General features: G+C 43.4%; 1 protein-coding gene across 1 annotated transcript in view; it reads left to right on the forward strand.

Annotated features, from left to right (window-relative positions):
- The window catches only part of CROCC (ciliary rootlet coiled-coil, rootletin), a 198,438-nt gene extending 176,623 nt beyond the window's left edge, over nucleotides 1-21,815 (forward strand). The window contains exons 34-37 of the mRNA XM_030222563.1: nucleotides 1,447-1,647; nucleotides 3,154-3,285; nucleotides 6,028-6,207; nucleotides 19,932-21,815. Coding sequence (XP_030078423.1) covers nucleotides 1,447-1,647; nucleotides 3,154-3,285; nucleotides 6,028-6,207; nucleotides 19,932-20,018 — 600 coding nt within the window. The 3' untranslated portion in view covers nucleotides 20,019-21,815. The remainder of the gene's footprint in view (nucleotides 1-1,446; nucleotides 1,648-3,153; nucleotides 3,286-6,027; nucleotides 6,208-19,931) is intronic.
- The last annotated feature ends 1,640 nt before the right edge of the window (nucleotides 21,816-23,455 follow it).

The following is a 23,455-nucleotide window of genomic DNA, read 5'->3' on the forward strand; positions in this document are numbered from 1 at the left end:
CGTCTCCCCTCAGCCGTCTCCTCTCCAAGCTGAAAAGCCCTAGCCTCCTTAGTCTTTCCTCATAGGGAAGTCGTCCCATCCCCGCTATCATTTTTGTCGCCCTTCGTTGCACCTTTTCCAGTTCTACTATATCTTCCTTGAGATGCGGTGACCAGAATTGAACACAATACTCAAGGTGCGTTCTGTTCGTTTTAAAAGTAGTACCATGTAACTTCCTTGAGTGTCCTTTAGTCCTTGTACTTTCTGAAAGAGTAAAAAAATCGATTTTTGTTTACCTATTCTACATCTCTCAGTATTTTGTAGATCCCTGCGGTGACCAGAATTGAACACAATACTCAAGGTGCAGTCGCACCATGGAGTGATACAACGGCAGATATACCAACTGTTGATACCACATCCTCTGGCAAAGAGTTCTAGACCTTAACTAGTCGTTGAGTGAAAAAATATTTCCTTCTGTTCGTTTTAAAAGTAGTACCGTGTAACTTACTTGAGTGTCCTTTAGTCCTTGTACTTTCTGAAAGAGTAAAAAATCGATTTTTGTTTACCTATTCTACACCTCTCAGTATTTTGTAGATCCCTATCATATCTCCCCTCAGGCATCTCTTCTCCAAGCTGAAGAGCCCTAACCTCTTAAGCCTGTCCACATATGAAAGAAGTTCTACCCCTTAATAATTTTGGTGGCCCTTCTTTAAATCTTTACTACTGATATCTCCCCCCCCCCCCCTTAGCAGCAGAACTGTGATGCCAGCAATAGAACGCAGAGGCTTGACTGCTCTGTTCCTTTAGAACCAGAAGGACTTTCCCTGCATGCCCAAAATATCTTCACCTTCACTTCTTCAAAAATGAAAAACACGTCTCTTGTTTTCGCCATTGTTAGAAGAGGTCTCTTGTCCCAAATCCCACCAGCAGGTTGTTTGTTCTTCAGCTTCAGACAAGCTTAAGCCTCCTGTAGCATGGGAGCCAAGGGCAGTTGCCATGTTTGCACTGTCCTGACACCATCTCGTCATACCTTTGTGAATCTAGCTTCTGCTTGTACCTTGGCTTGCAGGTAATGAAAGAGATATTCAGACTCCCAATGCCTTAACAGCCATAGGAAAATGATTGTCAATGTAAAGAGATGGCTGCTTGGAAGAGCCGTGGTGGTGATAGAGAAAACTGAATTGTTTGAAGGCTGTGGCTCCTTTACTTAGACTAACATGATTCTCCAGAGATGAGATCTCTGTAGTTTTATGCTGACTTTTTTTTCAGATCTCCCATAAGCTTATATATCAGCTATGGAAAAACATTTTGGTCTAAATAAAGGCATCACACTTGGGTAAGAAATATATTGTTAGCAGAAGAGAGCATCTGTTTCTTATCTGCAACTTTCCAAACATGTTACCCACAACTCCTCTGGTGTGGAGATTTCTTATCACTGTGCTCTTTCTCTCTGTTTTTGGGATGTAGTTGCTGCGACAGCATCAGGAGAGTGAAGGGGTATCCGTACGGAGCCTGCAGAAACTGCAAGAGGAGAAGCAACTTCTGCAGGAACGTCTAAGCAGCCTGCAAAGGGCTGTGGCCCAGCTGGAAAATGAGAAGCGAGAGATTGAACGCTCCTCCCTGCGGCTGGAGAAGGACAAGACTGCTCTGAGGAAAACACTTGATAAGGTTAAATGAAGGAACAGGACTCAGGGTCCAGGTTTATATACAGCAAGCAGAGGTAGATCATATATGGGGTAAGGTTCTAGCACCCATCCTGGAAAAGAATCCCCAAATGCTGGAGGTAGAAAAGACAGGCCACTAGACTACCAAATAGAACTCAAGGACTTGAGTATGCTGAAAGATTTTGTGAACTGGGGCTATTTCTGTTAGACCAAAGATTCCCTGAGCCCAATATCCTCTGGTTGCCAGTCCAGCCTCTAAACACCCTACTCGGCAGGCTCCTTTCCTTGTGGTTCCTAGATAATAAGAAGTGGCTTTCCCAAGTCTGCATGGCTAGTAATGATTTGTAACCTTTTCCTTCAGGAACTTATCTAAACCCTTCTTAGACACAGAGAAGACATTTAAAGAGGAGGTTTAATTGCACTATACATATAGGTGGTTAGTTTACAAGCCCTATTTATAATTTGCACATGTATAAACTGGTATTTAGACATTCATATTGCATACATGTTTGTGTCCAACTAATTCATTAATGCTTGCATATGGCAAGAGGGGTGTGATCTGGGTGTGTTTTTGTGTGTGGCTAAAAAAATACAGGTGCATTCCTCATTTCAGAAGGGAAAGGTGTGTTATGTCCTCCGAGAGCAAAGTTGGGATTTATAGGTGATCCCAGGAACATCTGGGTTATTTAAAGGTGCTCATTTTGTTCAGCGCTGTACAGAAGAATGAGAATAGGTCACCCCCTTAAGTCTCCAGTGTTCTCCATCCCTTCCAAAAGCAATAGTAGCAAATGATATCGGCTGTTTGACAGGTTGCGGAAATGTAGACGTGTAGGTTTCTAAAATAGCAGATATCGACGTCTGTGTTTTGAAGTATCACCATGCACATTCGTGTGCTGGCACATGGACATCTGCATTCTGAAGTACCAACATGCACACGCCGTGGGGGTGGGGTGGAAGAGAGTAGATACTGGGTTGTTACCTTCCCAAACCATAGAACTAGAGCTTAGCCATATCTGCTGCATCAAGCCACGGGAGAAGAGGTAGGAGGAGGGAAACTTGACAAACTCCCTACTCTTTTCAGTGATCTGAAAGTCCAGATATAGTCTTCAGACCAAACGATTTATGGAGCCCTGCACCAGATCATCCTTGTGGTGTTAGGTTCTCTGGAATTTGCCCAGATGTACATGCAGGTCAACCTTTTTTAGTCATTTATTTGTAGAACATGCTCCTGTGAAGCTTGAATGGTTAAAACTGTAGACCTGCCATTGCTATACTCCACTTTGATATGTAGGCTGGCCTAATCCTGTTTTTCTAATGCCTCATTCCTGCCAGGGGCTTTCCTCTCCTTACCTATTCACGACCCTGTGCAGTGTTCCGCTGTCAACTGACCTCCCTAGGAAGGTGTTTGCCAAAGTGAATCTTGACAGTTGCCATTACCTAGGAAGGCATCTCAAGAAGTACATTTGCACTGCTTCTGACATTTGGTCTTCATGTTGGCTTTGTGTGGCAGGTGGAACGTGAGAAGCTGAAAACCACTGAGGACACTGTGCGACTGTCTGTGGAGAAGGGCCGCTTGGACCGTTCACTTACAACTGTGGAGCAGGAGCTGGTGGAGGCACAGCGGCAAATTCAGCAGTTAGAGGTACTAGGGATACACAAACATAAGACTTAATCTGAGATAGGCTTTTCTTCTTCTATGAGGGGCCCTAGGGCAAGGTTTTCCCTCCTTTGCAAACCATGGATCCGAACCATGTCTCCATCCCTACTTCCGAGTGGAGAACCATGGGCAGGATCAGAGATAGAAGAGATCCGTCTGTTCTATCTGCAAGGGGGCATGAGATCAAGTAGCAAGTAGATACTAGGATATCGTCAAATAAAGGAGAGAGGATGCATGGAACTCAGTATTTTCTGGTGACTGTTTTTCTTTACATGATAGAAGAATAATCACAAAGCATGTCTAGCTGTATTGGAATAGCTGACAGACACCACTTCATGGGTACTAAGTGTGTATATGTGTAGATGTATATATGTGTGTGTGTGTATATAGATAAATAGAAATAGGTAGATATAGATATATAGATATATAAATATTATTTGGAATGAGGGAACATGGAGGTGTGATCCACCTGTTACTGCCCCCTGCTGTCTTTCATCTGCACCATGTGTTGGAAAAGCAATAACGCATTAAATTCAAGATTTTCTAAAATATTAAAACAAAGAGGAGACGACCCAGTTTTCCATGTTGTCCTTCAGATCAGTCCAGAGGCTTGCGGGTTATTCCCATCTACCAGCAAGTAGAGATAATGAGAATGTCAGAGCTCTGCCATGGCCTCCTGTGCAGCAGCCTCACTTCCAGTTCTCTCTGTCTCAGCAGGTGGATGGGCATCCCTTTGTAGCTAGTTCCTGACTTGTCCCGCAGGATCAGTTGAGCTTGGGGGGTGAGTAGTGGCCATCTGGGGTTTCAGGATACCCCTCCCCCACACCCCCTCAATACACACACACACACATGCTACTCCTTCTGCTCTATATTTTTCCATATCTTGATCATTTTTCTCTCCTGCCTCTTTAAAAACAAAAAAAGAGAGACACAGGGCTCTCGCCCCTTAAGGAAATGAACTGGGCTGCTGTTAACAGTCCAAAGGAACGTCCTGCCAACGAATTTGACAGTAGAAACTCCAAGTGCGCGGTGCCTAGCTTTTCAATTTTCTAATGGCTGTGGACACTGCCCCTTTGTACTAAGACTGTGGAAGCCCACCTAAGCTAGTGGCCAAGACCTGCAAATGAACACAGTATCTTTAGCGATGCGTGGAGAGTTGTGTAACGTACCTGCAGTTAGTGACAGGGATGAAGTCAGACAAGCATATTGCATTTCACACCTATAAATCCTGGCAGAGAAAAAAAATCCTCCTAATGGAGAGGAGAGGGTGAGACCCACCATGGAATTTGGCAGAAAATTGTATTTATAGGGTAACAACATACACCAGATCGGATTGTTTTCTGCACTTGCCCCCTAATTTTGTATAGTGCACCAAGTGCCAATCAGATGCCTAAACTTTGGCACTGAAAATGGGGATGAGACCGGCAGTTAGGGGATGGTTACACGGGCAAGGCATGGGTGTTGGGGCTGTTTAAGCATGTGCATTTAGGCGCTCACATTTATACCTGCCATAGAGAGAGCATAAGTGGTGGCACCTAAATTTAGATGCCTAGTAATTCTGTAACGTACATAAGTGTTACCATACTGAGACAGACTGAAGGTCCATCAAGCCCAGCATTCTGTTTCTAAGAGTGGCCAATCCAGGTCACAAGTACCTGGCAAGATCCCAAAACGCATTAGTCAGTTATAGAATACAAGTTTAGCGCATGTAACTTCTAGTCCCTTGGTCACCAGAACTATCACCTTGTTATCCCTAAGTCTGGTCTCCTCTCTTCTGTTGTGAAGTAGGAACTTTGCTTGCTTATGGGTACTCAGAGCGTCCGAGGCTGAGCAGAAACTCCAACTCTGGAACTCTGCAGTGATCAGGGCTCTGGAAGTTTCTGGCAGATTTCTCATCATACCACCTTCAGCACCCACCATATCCTGCCCACCTCCCATTAGCCAGAGTAAGCTTTGACCTGACTGGTTGACTCATTGGGTTCTCTCTTTTGATTGGACTGCTGTACGTTGAAGGAGGAGTTAAGCAGGGTTAGAAGGATGATCACATACAGTCTGGTGAGTGATTCTGTGGGCTTGGGGCTTTGTAACCCTGATCTTATAGATAGAAGAGAATTTCCAGTTGATCTGCCTCCCTCAGTCCTCTCTGAACAATATCGTCTACAGAGGATACCAAGAAACCTAATACTGTCATTACATTTAACTTTTCCCATAGTGCATTTAAAAATATTGATCCAGTATGTTTGAGACTGGTTAAGGTAGCAGGGTTTGTTGTTTTTTATATTCTGTTAGTACATTCCTTACATTTAGCCTCAGCAGATTGGGGGGGGGGGGGGGGGTGAGGGGGGTTGGCCTGTCAGTGCCTCCTGCTGCTTTATGCTTCAACTTGTAATAGAGTTACAACACAATGATTAGCATTCACTACCTATGTGTTTTCCCTATTTTGACCATTTATTTTCTGGCCCAGCCAGGGCACAGTGACAGTCATTGGCCAGGACCATAGAACACAGCTTCCTTTAGACCCTGGTATACATGTACCTTGAACTGGACCAATAGGTGTCACTGTTAAGCAATGGCAGGAGCTCTCTAAGCACTGCCTTCAAAGCAAACCTTAGCTACTTTTCATTCTAGGACAGCAGGAAGAATCCTAGATACAGTCAATTCTGTTGCCATTAATTTGGGGCACTGTTTAATTCTTGTGATTGTTATACAATCCTTTCTCTCTCTCAGGCCCAGATAGCAGATATGGAACAGACACATTCACAGAGTTTAATTGAAACTGCTGCCCGCCACCGTCAGGAGCTCCAACAGGAGATAGAGCGGCTGCGGGCATCTCAAGGACAGGCTGAGCGCACACTGGATGCACGTGAGAGAGCTCACAGACAGCGTGTGAAAGGGCTGGAGGAGCAGGTGAGATTTACAAGTGGCCAATAACAACTGGATAAAAATTGAAGTAAAATAATGAAATGTCATAGAGATCTGTACTGGGACCAGTGCTCTTCAAATTATTCATTAACAATGTAGAAAAAGGAACAATGAACAAGACAATCAACTATGCAGATGACACAACTATATTCTAAATTATTAATTTATTTATTTATTTGGTACATGCATTCTGTTTAAAAATAATCTCCATTTTCTTCTGTTAAAACACAAGGGGTAAAACAACCAGACAAAAGAGATGATGAACCCTGAATAAAACCCCACAAAGATGGTGCACAGAATACAAAAGAACATAAGAGTAGCCATACTGGGTCAGACCATTGGTCTATCTAGCCTAGTATCCTGTTTCCAAGTACCTGGCAGAAACCCAAACAGTAGCAATATCCCATGCTGCCAATCCCAGGGCAAGCAGTGACTTCCCCCATGTCCATCTCAATAACAGACTATGGACTTTTCCTCCAGGAACTTGTCCAAACCGTTTTTTAAACCCAGATTTGCTAACCGCTGTTACCACATCCTCCGGCAATGAGTTCCAGAGCTTAACTATTCGTTGAGTGAAAAACTTTTTCTTCCTATTTCCTCCTATTTGTTTTAAAAGTATTCTCATGTGGGGGGAGTCGTGATCTTACTCAGAACGGCTGCAAGGTGCTTGTTTTCCTGCTGCCATCTCTTTTTTTTTTATCATATAGGCAGTTCCTTTGCAATTCTTGGAGAATTATCTACAGAATGGACGTGCTCTATAGGTCAAAATGACCATCCATTGGTTGTGCACTCTGCTTCTAAGCACTTCAAACGAGAACCAAGCACACCAGAGAAGGCCATGATGGCGCCTTTGCCTTCTGATAAAGCAGACACCATCGCCGATGAAATAAAGTCCCTTTGAGAGTTTAATGCCAGATTGGAGCTTACTGAAGAGCGTGTCACCCTGGCACACGATGAACAGCACATTGCCCTACAACGTAAAATTAAATAAAATTGAACTTCTGCAACACTACATTGAAGATTTGTCAAACCGAATGCGCAGAAGGGAAATGGGACTTGATATACCGCCTTTCTGAGGTTTTTGCAACTACATTCCAAGTGGTTTACATATATTCAGGTACTTATTTTGTACCAGGGGCAATGGAGGGTTAAGTGACTTGCCCAGAGTCACAAGGCGCTGCAGTGGAAATCAAACTCAGTTCCCCAGGATCAAAGTCCACTGCACTAACCACTAGGCTACTCCTCCACTCCACACAACCTTCGCCTCCTGGGCCTGCCTGAAAACATTTAAGGTAAAGACCTACTATCATTTCTACCGTCCTTTTTGACTAATATGCTGAAATTAAAATCGGAAGCTCTACTTGATACAGAACACGCTTATCGCAGCTCAACCACCAGCTGGAAAGAACTTCCCAAGACCTGTTATTAAATTTCTCAGGTATAATCAAGTTATGATGATTCTAGAAGATGCATTCTCCATATCATCCCTAATATTTGAGGGTTCCAAGATCGTTATAACACAAGATTTCTCTAAACCCACAGCAAAAAAAAAAAAAAAATGTTTTTAGAAATGAGACCTAAATTAAAGGCCATTGGAGTCCAATACGGCCTAGTGTACCCCACACAATGCGAGTAACCTTTCAAATACTATCTATAATTGATGGAAACACAGGAAACAAATGCAAAGCAACAATACTAAACCCAAATGAATGCTGTTCAAATTTCTGTTAAAGCATCAACTAACTTATAAAGCTGCTGCTGCATGAGGGAAAAGACCTCGATGGCTCTCATGGTTCTCAAAAAGGAACTCATGGAAGAACCTCACAAATATACCACCATCATCAGTCAAAGACCTTCTAATTTTTAAGCATCTCACCAATGATAGCAGTTCCTCAGGATCTCTGCTGTTTGGGGGTAGCAACCTGTAATTTGGAAGGACACGCTTTTTTTCCTTCTTCTATGAGGGTATCTTGTAAAATGGTGGGAGAGGCAGCCCCCTCACAACGTCTGATATGCAGGGAGTGGTGTTATTGGCATCCACGGCTTTGGAGGAGGTCTCTCTCACTCAGGCTGTTTGGTCCAACTGGGTATGCTTGGGATGGGAGGGGCTTCTGGAGAACTACAGCAACTTGGAGGGGTTTCCTCAGAGTTTTCCTCCTCCTCCAGCATCACTCCTCTTGTGGTTCTGTCAGCATTTGTCTAATCAGAACATGCTGAAAGTCATCCAAGACATCTCTTCTTTCTAATTCTGCAGTTGGGACTTTCCAATCTGCAACTGGAAGGTTGAAATCTCCCAGCAAGAGTAACTCCGCTTTTATTCACAAGTTTTGGGTCCCTATGACCAGATCTTTGTCCAACATCTCCATTTATGTTGGAGATCTGTAGATGACACATGTGTGGCTAGAGGTTCCATCTTCTCTTTCCAGTACAATTCATACTGCTTTCTCTTTTCTCCAGACTCCCTGCATTTCAGCCATTTGAATATTGTTTTTCAGAGGAGATCATGTAATATACTAAGTGGAGGAGGTCATTTTGACTGAGCCCCACTGTGCTTTTTCTGTCAGGGCCCTTAGTTATCTACAAAGTTTGTTTCACACAGTACAGACTGTCCTGTATTTCACTGGAAGAGTATATGGACCACCTGGAATCAGAACCTGTGTTGAAGAGGCAAACAAGACAGTTGCCCTCTCTCTCCATCTTGGTCTGATGTCTCACTTCCCCTCCTCTTCCCAGTCTATCTTACAACGTATTTTTCTTTACAGAGGCCACTGACATAGCTTCAATTCTGATATGCTGTCTGTTCCAGCCTCAGAGCTTTTCCTCTACTGTGCTCAGCTCCCCCTGACACAACTTCCTATTTCCACTTGGGTGGAGTTCGGCAGAAGGAAAACTCTGAGCAGCACAGATGGTGTATCAGAATTGCTGTTGTGCTGAAAACTTCTGTAAGGAAAAATGTGTTGTGAGGTAGACCAGGAAGGGGGAGGGGGAGAGAGATGTCAGACTGGGGCAGGGAGAAAAGGAAGAGATACATAAGTACTGCCATACTGGGATAGACCGAAGGTCCATCAAGCCATCATCCTGTTTCTAACAGTGGCCAATCCAGGTCACAAGTACCTGGCAAGATCCCAAAAAAGTACAATACATTTTATGCTGCTTATCCTAGAAATAAGCAGTGGATTTTCCTCAAGTCAATTTTAATAATGGTCTATGGACTTTTCCTTTAGGAAGCCATCCAAACTTTTTTTAATCCCTGCTAAGGTAACCACTTTTACTACATTCTCTGGCAGTGAATTCCAGAGTTTAATTACACGAGTGAAGAGAAATTTTCTCCGATTCGTTTTAAATTGCCTCACCAATTATTACATTTCTCTGTAATTTTATTCTTTACAATAGTCTCTACCATTTTGCCCGGCACCGACGTCATGCTCACCGGTCTATAATTTCCCGGATCTCCTCTGGAACCTTTTTTAAAAATTGGCATTACATTGGCCACCCTCTGTGCCCTCTGTTCTATCCATCACATATGTTCTCAGTTTTTATCCATGTCACTTTTATTAACATCAAACCCTACACAAGTCTATGTTTCGCTGTATGCATCTTCAGGGGTTTTAACTTATAAAATTACAACACCTTCTTAGCCACACTCCCAGGATAAACCTCCACCTGGTATCAGGAACAATGCTGCCGTTGCACTCTAAAACACTGTCTATCACCATGAGCACAACGTTTTAGTGTGCAGCTGCGCCATTGTTGGACAGCCTTGCCTTAGGAAACTGGAAGACTGGGCATCCGAATGGCAGATGAAATTTAATGTGGACAAATGCAAAGTGATGAAATTTGAGAAGAATAATCTGAATCATAGTTACCTAATGGTAGGTTTCACGTTGGGAGTCAGCACCCAAGAAAAAGATCTAGGTGGTTTTGTAGATAATATGCTGAAGTCTTCTTCCCATTGTGCGGCAGCAGCCTAGAAGGCAAACAGGATGCTAGGAATTATTAGGAAAGGGATGGTAAATAAGATCGAGAATACAATAATGCCTCTGTATCACTCCATGGTGTGACCTCACCTTGAGTATTGCGTTCAGTTCTGGTTGCTGAATCTAAAAACAAAAATACAGCGGAATTAGAAAAGGTTCAAAAAAGAGTGACCAAAATGATAAAGGGGATGGAACTCCTCTCATATGAGGAAAGGCTAAAGAGGTTAGGGCTCTTCAGCTTGGAAAAGAGACGGCTGAGGGGAGATATGATTGAGGTCTACAAAATTCTACAAAATTCTGAGTTGTGTAGAACGAGCAGAAGTGAATCAATTTTTTTGCTCTTTCAAAAAGTACAAAGATCAGGAGACAAATAGGAGGAAATACTTTTTCACTCAACGAATAGTTAAGCTCTGGAACTCTTTGCCGGAGGATGTGGTACCTGGAGTAAAAATTCCATAGTCTACTATGGAGACAGACATGGTGAAGCTACTGCTTGCCCAGGGATTGGTAGCATGGAATGTTGCTACTATTTGAGTTTCTGCCAGGTACTTGTGACCTGGATTGGCCACTGTTGGAAACAGGATACTGGGCTAGATGGACCATTGGTCTGACCCAGTATGCCTATTCTTATGTTCTTATAAAAAAGACAAGAGGGGAGAAAAGACAAATGGTCACCAGTCACTGGAAAGAGAATTAGGAGAAGACAGGAAAGCAGAAGAGAAAAACAGAGACCAACATAGTGGAAAAATAGAATGTCTGGACAAAAAAAGGTAGAATTATTATTATTATTTGTTACATTTGTATCCTACATTTTCCCACCTTTTTGCAGGCTCATTGTGGCTTACATTTTACCGTTAACGGTGTTACCCAATTCCGGTCTGAATAAATACATGGTATGAATGAATACAAAGTGATGTTGTGGTAGAATGAGGTACATGTAAGGTAGGTAATTGGGGGGACTTAGGGAGAGGAGAGAAAGAGTCAGGTAATGTTAATGGTCTTTGGTTATATTGTGTCACAAGTGTTCAGGTATTTTATGTTGGGTCGTTGGGGTGAGGGCCCCTTTTACTAAACTGCACTAACGATTCCTGGTGCGCAATGCTGAGAAAGACCATTCACTTTGAATGGGCTTCGTCAGCACTGCTGTGTGGGAATCGCTAGCACGGTTTGGTAAAAGAGGCATTAAAGTGTTTTATTTTGAATTTATTAACTGGATACGCTAGCTTTGGAATATTTGTGTCCTGGATGTCTTTGTATTATGTTCAGTTTTTATTTCTCCAGTGATGCAGTACTTGATGAGTTTAATTTCTTGGGGTTCCCAGTTCGATTTTGGCTTTCATATTTCTGTTAATAATTTGTGATTCCCTGTCCTGTATTTGGTGAAGATATGTCTGTGTTTTTTGTGTAAAGAAGTCATTTAAAGTTGTTTTATGTGTGGTAGTAATGGTTGGTGGGGAGATCGGGGAGGGAGCAAGGAGGAGAGGGAATGGAGCGGGCCCTTCTTTAATTTCTGCCCTGGGCCCCAAAATGACTGACATGGCCCTGCCTGGAATTATAGTTCTACCACTTCTTTTCAGGCCCCTTGTGGGATTTTTTTAGACCAGTTATAGTCAAAAGACATAGATTGGTTATGAAACAACAGGAACCAGCATATTCATTTCAGAAAGCACGGTTTCCATTCCAGAAGAGGGACAGCAAGAGAGTATACAGACCTCCAAGACCCTGGTAAATGACATTCCAGTTTTCAATCTCTCTTACATCACTTTGAGTTTTGAAAAGGGGACTTTCTTTTGTCCCTACAGCACCTTATGATTAATTTCAGACACATATGGATCTGTATACATTTAATAGGAAACTTCAGATTTCAACAGCTAACAGAAAACAGCTAATCTCCATAGTCTTTTCCACTTAGTCTTAAAAGCCTTGTACCACAGCATTAACAGAATCTAACAACCACTGCAGGATCTAATTTAGTATTCCCACCCACCCTCCCCAACACCCACCCACCCCTAGGACAACTCCTCATTTATAGTCAGTTATTGTAATTAGGGTAACAAGTAAGGAGTGCTCTTATAGAGTTTTAAATACATTTCATTACCATCTAAGAAGGAAATACTATATAAATCATACAATACACTATATAAAGTAAAAGACACTTTTATATTAGGCCAATATCCTTAATACTGTAGCAAGTTTTAAAATATTGGAAAACTCAAAAACACTAAGATGGAGTCAGCAGTCCAGCAGCGAGAGGGGTGCTATCCAGTCTTTTGCATTGAGTGTCACATGTATGATTATCTCCCAGTTGGTGAGATGTCATATGTTTGCGCCCGATGCAAAGAGCTCCTACTCTTAGAGAACGTGTCCGTTCTCTTGAGGCTAGAGTAGCAGACTTGGTGGAGCTGAGGGAGACAGAGAGGTACATAGAGGAGACCTACAGGGATGTTGTAGAGAGGTCCCACCTCCAGTCTAGTAGCCCTTGTGCTACCTTGGAGGAGGGAGGTCTCCTAGAAGGAGAGCATCACCCTGGTGAAGTAGGAAGTACTCCTGTAGCCAGGACCTGCCCACCAGGGGATGTACTATCCTCTCGCACTGAGGATATGTCTCCAAGTGCTGCCCGGGAGGGAAAGGTTAGGACAGCTGTTGTAGTTGGTGATTCTATCATTAGGCATATAGATAGCTGGGTGGCTGGTGGACATGAGGATCGCCTGGTGACTTGCCTGCCTGGTGCGAAGGTGGCAGACCTCACACGTTACCTAGATAGGATTTTAGATAGTGCTGGGGAGGAGTCCGCTGTCTTGGTACATGGGGTACCAATGACATAGGAAAATGTGGGAGAGAGGTTCTGGAAGCCAAATTTAGGCTCTTAGGTAGAAAGCTCAAATCCAGATCCTCTAGGGTAGCATTTTCTGAAATGCTACCTGTTCCACGTGCAGGGCCCAAGAGACAGACAGAGCTCCAGAGTCTTAATGCGTGGATGAGACGATGGTGCAGGGAGGAGGGTTTTAGATTTGTTAGGAACTGGGCAACATTCTGGGGAAGGGGGAGCCTATTCCGAAAGGATGGGCTCCACCTTAACCAGGGTGGGACCAGGCTGCTGGTGTTGGCATTTAAAAAAGAGATAGAGCAGCTTTTAAACTAGAAATGGGGGGAAGGCCGACAGTCGCTCAAAAGCGCATGGTTCGGGAAAAGGTATCTTGCAAAGATACCTCACAAACAGGGAAGATAGGGTTTCTGGATAGTGAGGTTGCACAACAGACCGTGGTAGGCCAGGTGCCCTTAAATACAACTAAAGATCAGACAAAAGATGTCAAATCAATAGTGTCAGGTACTAAGCATCATGCAAATAAGAACAACAAACATACTCTGAAATGTCTATATGCAAATGCTAGGAGTCTAAGAAATAAGATGGGAGAGTTGGAATATATTGCACTAAATGAAAAATTGGATATAATAGGCATTACTGAGACCTGGTGGAAGGAGGATAACCAGTGGGACACTGTCATACCGGGGTACAAAGTATATCGTAATGATAGGGTGGACCGGACTGGTGGAGGGGTAGCATTGTATATCAACGAGAGCCTTGACTCAGATAGATTACAAATTCAGCAGGACACAAATCACACCTTTGAATCACTGTGGGTTGAAATTCCATGTATAAAAGGGAAAACAATGGTGATAGGAGTGTACTACCGTCCGCCTCGCCAGGATGAGCAGGTAGACACAGAAATGATAAAAGAAATCAGAGACGCGAACAAAATGGGCAATGTGATAATAATGGGTGACTTCAATTATCCAAATATAGACTGGGTAAATGTAACATCGGGACACACTACAGAGATACAATTCCTTGATGAAATCAAGGACAGCTTTATGGAGCAACTGGTGCAGGAGCCGACGAGAGAAGGAAAAATTCTAGACTTGGTCCTTAGTGGAGCGCATGATCTGGTGAGGGACGTTATGGTACTGGGGCCGCTTGATAACAGTGACCATAATATGATCAGTTTTGACATCGACCTTGAAGTAACTGTACACAGAAAGTCAAATACGTTAGCGTTTAACTTTAAAAAAGGAGACTATGATAAAATGAGAAGAACGGTAAAAAAAAAACTTAGGGGGGCAACTGAGAGAGTAAAAACTGTACAACAGGCGTGGACTCTGTTCAAAATACCATCCTGGAGGCCCAGGCCATACATATTCCGCGAATTAGAAAAGAAAGACGGAAGTCCAAAAGACACCCGGCCTGGTTGAAAAGTGAGGTGAAGGAAGCTATTAGGGCTAAAAGAAACGCCTTCAGAAAATGGAAGAAGGAACCGTCTGAAAATAACAAGAAACAGCATAAGGAGTGTCAGAGCAAATGCAAGGCGCAGATTAAGAAGGCCAAGAGGGAGTATGAAAAAAAGATAGCTTTAGAGGCAAAAAAACATAGTAAAAATTTTTTTCAGTATATTAAAAGCAGGAAGCCGGCAAAAGAATCGGTTGGGCCGCTGGATGACCGAGGGGTAAAAGGGGCGATCAAGGAAGACAAAGACGTAGCGGAGAGACTGAATGAATTCTTTGCTTTGGTCTTCACCGAGGAAGATTTGGGTGGGATACCGGTGTCGGAAATGGTATTTCAAGCGGACGAGTCAGAGAAACTTACTGACTTCACGGTAAACCTGGAGGACGTAATGGGGCAGTTCGGCAAACTGAAGAGTAGCAAATCTCCTGGACCGGATGGTATTCATCCCAGAGTACTGATAGAACTGAAAAACGAGCTTGCGGAGCTACTGCTAGTGATATGCAACTTATCCTTAAAATCGAGCGTGGTACCGGAAGATTGGAAGGTGGCCAATGTAACGCCCATTTTTAAAAAAGGCTCCAGGGGAGATCCGGGAAATTATAGACCGGTGAGCCTGATGTCGGTGCCGGGGAAAATGGTAGAGGCTATTATTAAAAACAAAATTACAGAGCACATCCGAGGACATGGATTACTGAGACCGAGTCAGCATGGCTTTTGTGTGGGGAAATCTTGCCTGACCAATTTACTTCAATTCTTTGAAGGAGTGAACAAACATGTGGACAAAGGGGAGTCAGTTGATATTGTGTATCTGGATTTTCAAAAGGCGTTTGACAAGGTACCTCATGAAAGGCTACAGAGGAAATTGGAGGGTCATGGGATAGGAGGAAATGTCCTATTGTGGATTAAAAACTGGTTGAAGGATAGGAAACAGAGAGTGGGGTTAAATGGGCAGTATTCACAATGGAGAAGGGTAGTTAGTGGGGTTCCTCAGGGGTCCGTGCTAGGACCGCTGCTTTTTAATATATTTATAAATTTAGAGATGGGAGTAACTAGCGAGGTAATTAAATTTGCTGATGACACAAAGTTATTCAAAGTCGTTAAATCGCAACAGGATTGTGAAAAATTACAAGAGGACCTTACGAGACTGGGAGACTGGGCGGCTAAATGGCAGATGATGTTTAATGTGAGCAAGTGCAAGGTGATGCATGTGGGAAAAAAGAACCCGAATTATAGCTACGTCATGCAAGGTTCCATGTTAAGAGTTACGGACCAAGAAAGGGATCTGGGTGTCGTCGTCGATAACACACTGAAACCTTCTGCTCAGTGTGCTGCTGCGGCTAAGAAATCGAATAGAATGTTGGGTATTATTAGGAAAGGTATGGAAAACAGGTGTGAGGATGTTATAATGCCATTGTATCGCTCCATGGTGCGACCGCACCTTGAGTATTGTGTTCAATTCTGGTCGCCGCATCTCAAGAAAGATATAGTAGAATTGGAAAAGGTGCAGCGAAGGGCGACTAAAATGATAGCGGGGATGGGACGACTTCCCTATGAAGAAAGACTAAGGAGGCTAGGGCTATACAGCTTGGAGAAGAGACGGCTGAGGGGAGACATGATAGAGGTATATAAAATAATGAGTGGAGTGGAACAGGTGGATGTGAAGCGTCTGTTCACGCTTTCCAAAAATACTAGGACTAGGGGGCATGCGATGAAACTACAGTATAGTAAATTTAAAACAAATCAGAGAAAAATTTTCTTCACCCAACGTGTAATTAAACTCTGGAATTCGTTGCCGGAGAAAGTAGTGAAGGCAGTTAGCTTAGCAGAGTTTAAAAAGGGGTTGGACGGATTCCTAAAGGACAAGTCCATAAACCGCTACTAAACGGACTTGGAAAAATCCAAAATTCCAGGAATAACATGTATAGAATGTTTGTACGTTTGGGAAGCTCGCCAGGTGCCCTTGGCCTGGATTGGCCGCTGTCGTGGACAGGATGCTGGGCTCGATGGACCCTTGGTCTTTTCCCAGTGTGGCATTACTTATGTACTTATGATTAAGCACTTCTTTTCAAATATAAATACAGGTACTACAGACACTTCAGTGGTTAAACATTCAGCCAAGTGGGTTCCTCCAGGACCACAAGACCCCTTGATGTCTTCCTTTACAAATTTAGTTCTAAATGAAATTCAAGCACTCGCACTACCATCTGTCTGACCTCAATGTGTAACTTTCTTTAAATTAGTCACCTTACATTCTAACTTTTCCTACTTTCTTACCTATCTATATGTTCCATCTTTGCTTTACCCTTCACTATCAATTATAATGTTCTATTACATATTGTGTTGACTTTGCAAATAGTATACCATGCCATACTTTGTATTGTTTTTGAATATTTTTACTGCTGTGATTGTCTATTGCTCATGTTTGATCTATTCTTAACTGTACACCGCCTTGAGTGAATTCCTTCAAAAAGGCGGTAAATAAATCCTAATAATAATAGAAGTGAACACTAAGAAAAAAAACATTCTTTAATGTAACTAGAGAGGAGGTCAAAGCTTTACATTGTTTATCTAATAATTAAAATCTACTATAATAAAACTCACCCTCAACGTTCTGAGGACACTGGTCAGTGAAGCCAAGCCCTGACTTCCTTCAAAAAGGTTCGAAGGTTCGTGGTGGTGAAGCCACCAAAATCGCTCTGGGCCCCACCCTCGAGGGCGGAGCAATGGCAGAACAACGAAGGGTTGGCAGGGAGGGAGGCGGGGGGGGTGGGAAATCGCTCCGGGCCCCGCCCTCGCATCAAACGTCATGACGTTGGGGGCGGAGCAATGGAAGAATAACAAAGGGGTTGGCCAGGGAGGGGGGGGGGGTGTTGGCGACGAACACCTTGCTAGCGCCCGTTTCATTTGATCTGAAACGGGCCTCTTTTACTAGTATCATTATAAAACCTGCAGACAAAGGGGGAGAGGCATAATCGAACGGGGCGCCCAAGTTTTCCTGAGGACGTCCCGGCGAAAGACGGGGAAACCCCTATTATCGAAACAAGATGGGTGTCCATCTTTCGTTTCGATAATACGGTCGGGGACACCCAAATCTCAACATTTAGGTTGACGTTAGCGATGGTCGTTGGGAGGCGGGACTGGTGGTTGGGAGGCGGGGAATCCTGCTGGGCAGACTTATATGGTCTGTGCCCTGAAAAAGACAGGTACAAATCAAGGTAAGGTATACACATATGAATTTATCTTGTTGGGCAGACTGGATGGACCATGCAGGTTTTTTCTGCCGTCATCTACTATGTTACTATTGGCTGAGGAAGCCCATGTGTTAAGCACGCCCAGGTCCCGCCTTCGCTATGCTTCCGACACGCCCCCGGGAACTTTGGTCATCCCTGCGACGAAAAGCAGTTGGGGTTGCCCAGAATCTGCTTTCGATTATGCCGATCTGGGCGACCCTGGGAGAAGGACGCCCATCTCCCGATTTGTGTCGAAAGATGGGCGCCCTTCTCTTTCGAAAATAAGCCTGATAGTGATTCAAGATCATTGTAAATATATCAGGGAGGTTAAGAGACAAATTGAAGACAGGAACTTTTATGCACCTTTAGACTCTGATGCTACAAAAGGTCTTATGAATGACATCAAGGAAGTAGTTGAATTTGCATATAAATGTAATTTTTTGACACTCAAAGAAAAATCAATTTATAAATCCATCACAGAGCCTCCAGGACGCTCCTTAGTTTCAGGAAACGGTTCAATATTAGAACCTTTATCTGACTTTGTAGATTGTTTTTCTCAGTATCAACTCGCACAATAACAAGGACATATATCTTGACATCCTTTATGTTTCAACAATTTTTATTATTATTGATGACAAACAATATAATAATTGAACAATTATCCAGCAGAATCTCAATCCATCCACCACAGATATCTGGAGTGCTCCTGCCATATACACAATGTCATCCTATCATAATACTCCCCTTACAGAAAGGAACTCGCATAGTGACAACAAGTACAATCTATACCCATCTAGATCTTGACATCTTTTTTGGCTTCTGTTCCTCAGTAGCAGGATTTTTCTTTATTTATTTTATTTATTGCATTTGTATCCCACATTTTCCCATCTATTTGCAGTCTCAATGTGGCTTACAGTATTGTTAACATAGTTAATCCAGTATATCAGGTATAATTAGTATTGTTTAGAGATTAATTAAGGGAAGAAAGGAGATGAAGGGATTTAAAAGGGTATTTATAGAAGGTGTGCTTTCATAGCTGAATGGGTTGGTGAAGTGGATTAGTGTGGCTGTGGGTTCTCGTTGTAGGCCTTGTTGAAGAAATATGTTTTTAGTGATTTGCGAAAGATAGTTATTTTGTCAGTTGTTTTCAGGTCTGTAGGTAATGCATTCCATAACTGCGTGCTTGTGTAAGAGAAGGAGGTGGCGTGCATCAGCTTGTATTTTAGTCCTTTACAGCTGGGGAAGTGTAGGTTGAGAAATTTGCGAGATGATCTTGTGGCGTTTCTAGGAGGTAGGTCCACGAGGTTTAGTATGTAGGTTGGGGCGTCTGCGTGAATGATTTTGTGTACAATCGTTCAGATCTTGAATGCAATGCGTTCCTTAAGTGGGAGTCAGTGAAGTTTCTCTCTTAAGGGTTTTGCACTTTCATATTTAGTTTTTCCAAATATGAGGATCTAACATGTATGCCATTTTGTACCCTCAAGTCCCTCTGCAAGGCTTCGTTCTGTTTCTGTGAGTCTGACGTCCTGCTCGTACAATGTGCAGAACGTCAGAAACAGAACGAAGCCTTCAGAGCAAGAAGAGGACCTCCTTGGCTGGCGGGGATTGGGGTCTCCCGCCAGCAAAGGTAGCCCACGGTGACGGCGGGGAAGGGTTGGCGGCGGGAGGGGGGTTGTCAAAGTTGGTGGCAGTGGGGGGGGGGGCAATGGCGGAGGGAGGGGTCAGCGGCGCCGGGGGGGGGGCTAAATGTGCCCCCTCACCTCGGGCTCTGGACCCCCCTCCCGGTGAAGTCTGGCTACGCCCATGGATCTAGCTCATGCATATTTTTTTGTGGCTATCCTGAAAATTCTACCTCTTGGAGGCCTTTAAGGACAGGTTTGGCAACCACAGATTTTGTTATTATTATTATTATTTTAAGATTGTAAACTAATGAACAAGACAGTGGCATCTTGTCTCTGTGGCTCATATGATAGCCTTAAACACCTTCTGCCATCTGCACTGATGAGCTGTCTGTGATGCCCTGTTTTTAAGCATTCTAACACCTCCAAGCTACTGCTGGGAGCTTCCAATCCACAACATTTTCAGGCTGGTAATTCTTCCCCTCAGAACCTTATCTGCATCATCTCCTTCTTCTGAGTGAAAAGCCTCCTGAGCTGAGCTGGATGTACTTCTGGTTCTTGTTCTTCATCATGTTAACTTTTACCAGCTTTTCTTTTACAGATTTCAACCTTGAAGGATCAGCTGCAACAGGAGATTCGGAGGTGTCAGCCCCATTACTCTCACTCCTCCATCCTCTCAGGAAACTGAACACCAGGCTGCTTGCAGTGTCCTGCCCTCCGCGTTCTTTGGTGCTCACCTTTTTTACATTTTCTATTGTTTTTCTTAGAGGCACATCTATTTTTACATTTTTTCACATGGAATTGGAAATGGATGAGCTGTTCATAGATTTAACCCTTGTGGCACTGTGACTAACTCCATGGGGTTGACACGCAGGACCCTAACGCATTCAGCTTCAGAGACATAGGGCTGTGGAAGAAGGAAGCCTCTGGATCATTAGAACAGATCAATTCAAAGGGTTCTGGGAGCTACAAAGCAGGGGAATCGAAACCCAGGACTGACTCCCCTGTTCCTTCTTCCCTACAGCCTGCTAGGCACTCCAGTGGGAGGCTATAACCGCTGATCAATTTTACATTTCACAAGGTCAATCCATCTTCATCAGAGGACAAACAGAACAAAATTAATGTTTTGCTTCTAAATTAGATCCAGCTCAGCTGGGGCTGCACAAGTGTGAAACTGAGCTTGTACTCCAAGGATCTGCATGTCATTCTAGTCCTTGACGAAGGCTGGTTCATATCTGCAGGGCAAACACTACACTTTTATAGCATCGCAGTATGAACTGATGCCATTCAGCTTCAGCATTTATGGATGCTATTGCCATGTAACTTTATCATGCAGACAGAGCAGCAACGTTCATGTATGCAGGCACACAGGCACTACTGGAATCCCATTTCAAGCACTAATCCCCAGAATCTGATCACTTTCCTTTTCACGAGAGCCTTAGTTTGCTCTGGTTAGGTCTCTATTCAGATCCTGGGGTACATTTCTCTAGTAGTGTCTGCTGTCTCCCCAGAGTTCTGCCTGAAGGGACCTGTAGCTCCTGCAACTAAGGAACCTGACTCACGTGAACATACCCTTGCAGGAAGTATTAAAAGGAATGTGTGAAAAGCAGTATTAGTTACTCCAGCCCTGACCTTTGTAGGATTAGTTACTCTGAGGGTACTGTGAATGTCATTCCCTCCTAATGTGAACAGGCCGGGGTAAAGGTGTGTTATCTGTACTCCGAGTAGCAGGGGAGTCACAGCAGACCTGGCTTGGGATTTCTTTGCAACAGAGATCTGTAGCAAAACTTTGGTTTTTGTGCCTGTTTGTAGCAGGTGTAAGTTGTGCTAGAATATCACAACCATGTTTCCCCAACACCTATTTGGGATCAGTTTGCTAAGCCACCTGGCTCCCTTGCCTAAATATACAATGAGGTTCTTGCCTTCACCATCATTTATTGCCATGTATCCTGCTGCAGTGTCTGCTTCCTCTGCTGACATGTTGCTGTGTTTCTGCTTGGCAAGACCCATGTGGATGGGATGAAGTGCTGGTGTTTAACCCAGTTAGTTAGAAAACTGATCCACAACCACTTTGAGTGTAACATGGACATCGTCAGAGTGTACTGGCGATGGCAGGAATAATGGCTGCAACCATTTTTCTTTGTTATAGAACTCTTAGCTTCCTATGAAAGTGCAACAACTATGTCCTGTACTAACAAGAGGAGGAAATGGAGGATAATCTCCACTGCTGCCCAAAGCCTTTTGCTCAAGTGTAATGAGCTACTCCTTGAACAGGGGAGCTTCCCTTTTTAAAAGAAGATTTTCTCAGCAGTATTGAGGGCTGTCAGGTTACATTTTTGGCAGCCCTGATGTTGTGCTCTGATGTCAATGGGGAGACTCGGGAACTGCACCTACTAGACTGCTCTAAGTTCAAAATGAGGAATTATTATTTGTTACATTTGTATCCCACATTTTCCAACCTTTTGCAGGCTCAATGTGGCTTACATATAACCGTTAACGGCGTTAGCCGATTACGGTCTGAACAAATACATGGTATGAATGAATATAAAGTGATATTGTGGTAGAATGAGGTACATGTATGGTAGGTACAGTTGGGGGGGAACTTAGAGAGGAAAAGGGGGAAGAAGAGTCAGGTAATGTTCGTTACGGTCTTTGGTTACATTGTGTCGCAAGTGAACAGGTATTTTTATGTTGGGTCGGTGGGGTATGCTCTTCTGAACAGGTCTGTTTAGAGCTTTTCAAAAATTTAGGTGGTCGAGCCAAAGACTCTCCGTCCTGGAACTGGGTAACCTGGTAGCTCTATTATTCTGTGCATATCATGCCAGGAATGAACCTCACTCCTAGATCGGTATGGTAGAAATGATCTCAAGTCTCTCACAGCATTGTGCTAAAGAGAACTGTGTCCTTCTGGAGTTCCTAGGGTGTATGCAGGGAAAATGTTGCAGCTTCCTCTCCCCTGAACTATGGGCTAAGAGCTGTGAGATCGACCATCCATTTCCTCTTTCGTTAGAGACAGGTTTGGACAAATTGTGTAGCAACATGGTAATCCTAAGCAAACAGATGTAGAATAACTGAAGTCCTCCAGGACCCAAAAAAGTGCCATTGACAAAGTCTCGGGGGGGGGGGGGGGGGGGGAATCTTTGTTAGGACTTTGTAAATTAGCTTCTCTGTGTGTGGGGGTTTTTTTAATGTGCAAATGACCTAATTTTGTAGACAAAATCCTTTCCATTGATTCCACCACCTGTCTCAAACACTGATTGTATTAAACGTTTTATATTTTAGATTTGAATGTTTTTTTTCCCTGTAAAAATAGCTTTAAACTGACAAATAGTGGATATTAATCAGTGCCGTGAAAGACACAGACTCAGAACTAAAGCAATGTAAGGAAAGAAAATTATTTTCCACTAAATTGTAGCTTTCTTTGCTATGGTTAAAGTTTCATGTACATCTACTGGTAAAGGTGAATACTAACCCACGTTGCTAAGAGTGTGCCAAGAAACCGTCACAGAAGTGGAAGTCCCTGTATGTCCTTCAGGAGACCATCTTTATCTTTTATTAACATTTGTATAGCGCTACCAGACGCACACAGCGCTGAACACCTGACACAGAGAGATAGTCCCTGCTACGTCCCACCCTGTGACATTGAGCTGTGCCCTGACCCGTTTCTGTTTTCAAACATGCACTGTGAATGTAGCACACCTCTGTCCACTCAGCTTTCAAGCTACTAGTCAAAAGTTATTTTTCAGGAAAAGAACAATTGTTAGAAATCAGCTCTAGCTTCAGCTTAAGGACTTTCCATGTGGCTGTTGGTTCTAAGGCATGCCTGGCTGTGCAAGTCTTGCTGTCTACCCATGGTGGCTTTTGGTTTCTGCTTTCAGGAGTGAATTTAGCACTGAAAACAAACGAAAAGCAAGTTGAAGCCTGTGTATTTTTGCTCTGGGTGTGGTCCCTTTCCTATAGCTATTAGGTAGCTTTTCTATCACTGTCTGTTACATACTATGTGAGGCTTCCCTCTGTAAATGTTACTGTGGTGAGCAGTTACTTCCATTTGTGTGTGGTACAGAGTGTTTATTTCCAGCAAAAACAAAACCTTTTCCCCAGTGGGCTTGAGGTTACTGCATCAGT

Source organism: Microcaecilia unicolor, chromosome 13, assembly GCF_901765095.1.
Source record: "Microcaecilia unicolor chromosome 13, aMicUni1.1, whole genome shotgun sequence".
Lineage (NCBI taxonomy): Eukaryota > Metazoa > Chordata > Amphibia > Gymnophiona > Siphonopidae > Microcaecilia > Microcaecilia unicolor.